Source organism: Vollenhovia emeryi, unplaced genomic scaffold, assembly GCF_000949405.1.
Source record: "Vollenhovia emeryi isolate VEMERY1.0 unplaced genomic scaffold, V.emery_V1.0 DF940534.1, whole genome shotgun sequence".
NCBI lineage: Eukaryota > Metazoa > Arthropoda > Insecta > Hymenoptera > Formicidae > Vollenhovia > Vollenhovia emeryi.
This window is the reverse complement of record NW_011965832.1, coordinates 150-4,435: the sequence shown is the minus strand read 5'-3', so window position 1 is coordinate 4,435 and position 4,286 is coordinate 150. Positions and strand designations below refer to the sequence as shown.

The window sequence follows — 4,286 nt, the reverse complement described above, 5'->3', positions numbered from 1 at the left end:
CGGTTTCGAGGGTAAAGTGGAATTGTTACCGTTGACCAAAGAAACGTACATCTCGTTTACGAAAATCGTTCGGGAGACGTCGTCGGGAAAGGGGCGCAATTGCGTGAAGCTACGATTTGTAGACTCGTGTAAGTTTTTAAGCGCCAGCCTCGCGAAATTCGTGTCGTATCTGGACAAGAACGAACTGCGAATAACGCAGTCAGCGTTCTCGAGTCTCGACGACGACGATTTCGAATTGCTCACGCGCAAGGGTGTGTTCCCGTACGAGTATGTCGATAGCGTCGATCGGTTACACGAGACAGAGTTACCGCCCCGCGAGGCCTTTTACAGTTCGTTGGCTGGCGAGAGCGTCAGCGTTACCGACTACGAGCACGCGGTCACTGTGTGGCAACGTTTCCGCATCGGTAATCTCGGCGAGTATAGTGATTTATATTTGAAAACGGACGTTCTATTGTTGGCGGATGTGCTTGAGAATTTTCGCGACAACTGCATGCGCAGTTACGATTTGGATCCCGCTCATTATTACACGTTACCGGGGTACACGTGGGACGCGATGCTAAAATACACACGTGTGCGATTCGAACTGCTGACCGACGTCGATATGCTCCTCTTTGTGGAACGCGGTGTACGCGGTGGTTTGAGTCAGTGCTCCCACAGATACGCGCGAGCTAACAATAAATATCTTGCGTCGCACGATCCGTTACAAGCGTCGACGTATCTCATGTACTACGACGTAAATAATCTGTACGGATGGGCTATGTGTGAATCATTGCCGTACGCGCGGTTTCAATGGGTCGATGACGCCAACGCGGAAAGTCTAGACGTAATGGCTGTGACCGCAGATTCCGATATCGGTTACATTCTTGAGGTGGACCTTGCGTATCCGCGCGAACTTCACGACGTCCACGCGGATCTTCCGTTCTGCCCGTTGCGCGCCCCACCTCCCGGCAAAGTCACCGAGAAGCTTTTAGCGACGCTTCACGATAAGTCGCGCTACGTCATACACTATCGCAATTTGCAGCAATGTGTACGTCATGGGTTGCGTATACTGAAGATTCATCGCGTTTTACGATTCGCGCAATCGCCGTGGCTGCGCGGATACATCGAACTGAATACAATGTTTAGAACCCGTGCGAACAACGAATTCGAGAGAAATATGTACAAGCTTATGAACAACGCGGTGTACGGGAAGACCATGAAAAACGTGCGCGAGCACGTTGACGTGCGTCTTGTGACGCGTTGGGATGGAAGGTATGGAGCGGAAGCGCTAATTGCTAGGCCGAATTTTCACAGTAGAAGCATTTTCTCCGAGAATCTGATGGCCGTCGAGTTACGGAAACTCGAGGTGATGCTCAACAAACCGATATACGTTGGCATGTCCATCCTGGAGATAGCGAAAACGCGATTGTACGAGTTTCACTACGAATACATGGTACCGTTATATCGCGGTGTTTGTAACATAATGTACACGGACACGGACAGTCTGATCTATTTTGTTTTATGCGACGACATTTACGAGGATATGAAACGCTCCATCGAAAGATTCGACACGAGCGACTACGCCGAGAACAACGCGTACGGTATGCCGCGCGCGAACAAGAGCGTTCCGGGTCTGATGAAGGATGAGAATCGTGGTGCGATTATGGTAGAATTCGTAGGGTTGAGAGCCAAGATGTATGCCACGAGGGTGCTCGGACAGAGCGACACGAAAAAGGTGAAGGGTATAAAGAGAAACGTAGTCGAGAGAACGATAACGTTCGACGATTTCACGCGAACGTTGCGCGATATGACGGAGCAATCGAGATCGCAATTCTGTGTGCGTTCGCGATTGCACGAGGTGTATACCGTGTCCGAAACGAAACTCGCTCTCAGTCCTCACGACGACAAGCGATACGTCGTGTCCGAATCGTGCAACACGTTGCCGTGGGGACATTACATGGTGCCGCAACAAGAATAATACTACATATAAGCACCTTTATTGTATAATGATAATAAAGTGTTACAATATTTCTGTGTTGTGTATCCACGAATTGTGTGACTTATCCATTCCTAGCCACTTTACGTACGCCTCGTTGCCTTTTCTATGTAGAACCTTCTCCACCAGATAAACGTCGGGATTGGCGACTCGTGATAATTCGTGCTCGTAGAAACCTCCAGCTATTGATTGTCCGCGATAATCTTTCAGTAGATACGTCACAGGATTTGTCAGCTGTACCTTGGCGATGCGAAACACCTCTGTCCAATTGGGTGTGTAGCCTTTTTCGAATATCGTTTTGAATTTGCTCACGCGCACCGAATCGTCGATCTGGAATCGTCCTGGAGCGGCTATCTTCGTTCGACTGTACACCGTTTTCAAGAGTTTCTCGGCAGCCTCAGGCGTCACGTCTACGGGTCGCATACGGATCGTTCGATGTACGCGACGATTGTATCTCGACAACAGATTCGGCAGTTCGTTGATCCACACGTACGATCCGTTGAGTGTGAACATCTTCCACATGTCGTTCTTGAGCGTACGATTGAATCGTTCCACCACCGAGGCCTTCATCACGGAATACGTAGAGTAATGGTTGACGCGACGTTGTTGCAATACTTCTCGCACGTCGGCGTTGTAGAACTCCTTCCCCTTGTCCGTTTGCAAATTTTTCGGACACCGCTCGCTCTCGCGAAAGAGTTTGGAGAGGGACGCGGCCACTTCCTTTCCACCCTTGCTCTTGAGTGGCACAGCCCACGCGTACTTGCTCAACACATCGATGATCGTCAGTATGTACTTGTGACTCTTATTGAATCGCGAGTACGGTCGCATTTCCACTACATCGGCCTGCCACAGATCGTCGTATCCTCGCACTATGACACGTCGGCGTGGAAAGTTCTTCCGCGCCGGAGCGTGTAGTTCCTCCACGAGTATTCGTTTCTCGACGCTCATCGTTCTCTTTGTTGGTTGTATGTATGTATGTATGTATGTATGTATGTATGTATGTGTACGGTTTATTTAGGTTGTAAAAGATCGTGAAGTTCCTTTAAACGAGGATGTTCTCCTTGCTGCTGAGTGGTAATCTTCAATACTGCTATCAATTCTCGCACGGCGTTTTGCAGAATAAGTAACTGTCCGTTGTGCGAGGCAATTTCTCTTTGCAGATTCGATACTGTGTTATCAACATCGACGACGGTCATATCTATGTCGGGCGTTTTTCGTTTCAACTCCTGTATCGTTCTGTTGTAAGTTTCAAACTGCGATTGGATGAATTCATTTCTTTTTACAACATCGATCGAATGCGTTTGTTTCCAGTTTTGTATATTGTTTAGTATAGTTTTTAATTCTCCTAGTTTCGTGTTATGCTGCTGTGTTTCCCATCTGTGTCTGCCGTCGCTATCCTCGAGTCGTAGTATCAATGTTTCCACCTCTCTCGCAAGTCTTTCACCGAGGGTTCTTTTCACCTCGTGCAACGTTTGTTCTTGCACTTCCACAAGTTTTCGAGTACTCGCGATTTGTGTCACGCTTTGCCGTAGCAGTTCATCCAATAACCGTATACTCTGATTCACTGTAGACTGGTTGCTCTCCAGCGTTGTTTGTATCTCTCCGATCCTCTTCTCGAACGTCTTTGCGCTCTCTTCCACTCAATGTGAGAGCGCGCGAAGCGCGGTATCCACGTAGTTTTTACTCGTCGCGTCGTTCTCGTGATGAAGTTCGCCTATGCGTCGTAACGCACGCGAGCGTCCGTCGTATTCGCCATCAGTGTTTGATTGTTTGATGTCACGTATTGTCGAGCACGTACTTCCGCAAGGATACGATCGACGAACGCGCTTCGTTCAGAGCTATTGCGTCGTCTTCGTGTCTCTCACGAGACATGCCAAATTTGTTGACAGATATGACGTCCTCGGGTGTGCGAACCGTACTGCTGACACGATCGGTGAAAACGGATTAATTTATAATGAATCCAGCCTCGCGAAGCTCTTCGAGTATCGAAAGAATTTCGTTGTCGTGAGCGGTGTTGCCGGCGAGACGAGAGGAATCGAGCAATCGAAGACGATTTGCCAATTGGGATCGTCCCAGTGAACGTAATCTACTTTGTTATCGGTTACTCTCATGGTTGACGGGACGCGGGTCGCACCCGCGCCTTTTTTCTTATCACCGCGAATGAGCGGACCGATAATCGTACTGTACTTGTAACCCTTGTTACCCATGATCGGCATACTCGCGCTGCGACCGCGTCTGTGAGCGTTTGTCGCCAGCAGTATACTCTTGTACGTTTGCAAATCGTTTTTGGTGTAGGCGAGATCGTCGGGGA

General features: G+C 49.0%; 1 protein-coding gene across 1 annotated transcript; it reads left to right on the top strand.

Annotated features, from left to right (window-relative positions):
* The first annotated feature begins 102 nt into the window (after positions 1–102).
* Positions 103–1,961, top strand: LOC105555932. Its single transcript, XM_012002986.1, has one exon. The coding sequence runs from the start codon at positions 491–493 to the stop codon at positions 1,955–1,957; it is 1,467 nt and encodes a 488-aa protein (XP_011858376.1). The 5' UTR covers positions 103–490; the 3' UTR covers positions 1,958–1,961.
* The last annotated feature ends 2,325 nt before the right edge of the window (positions 1,962–4,286 follow it).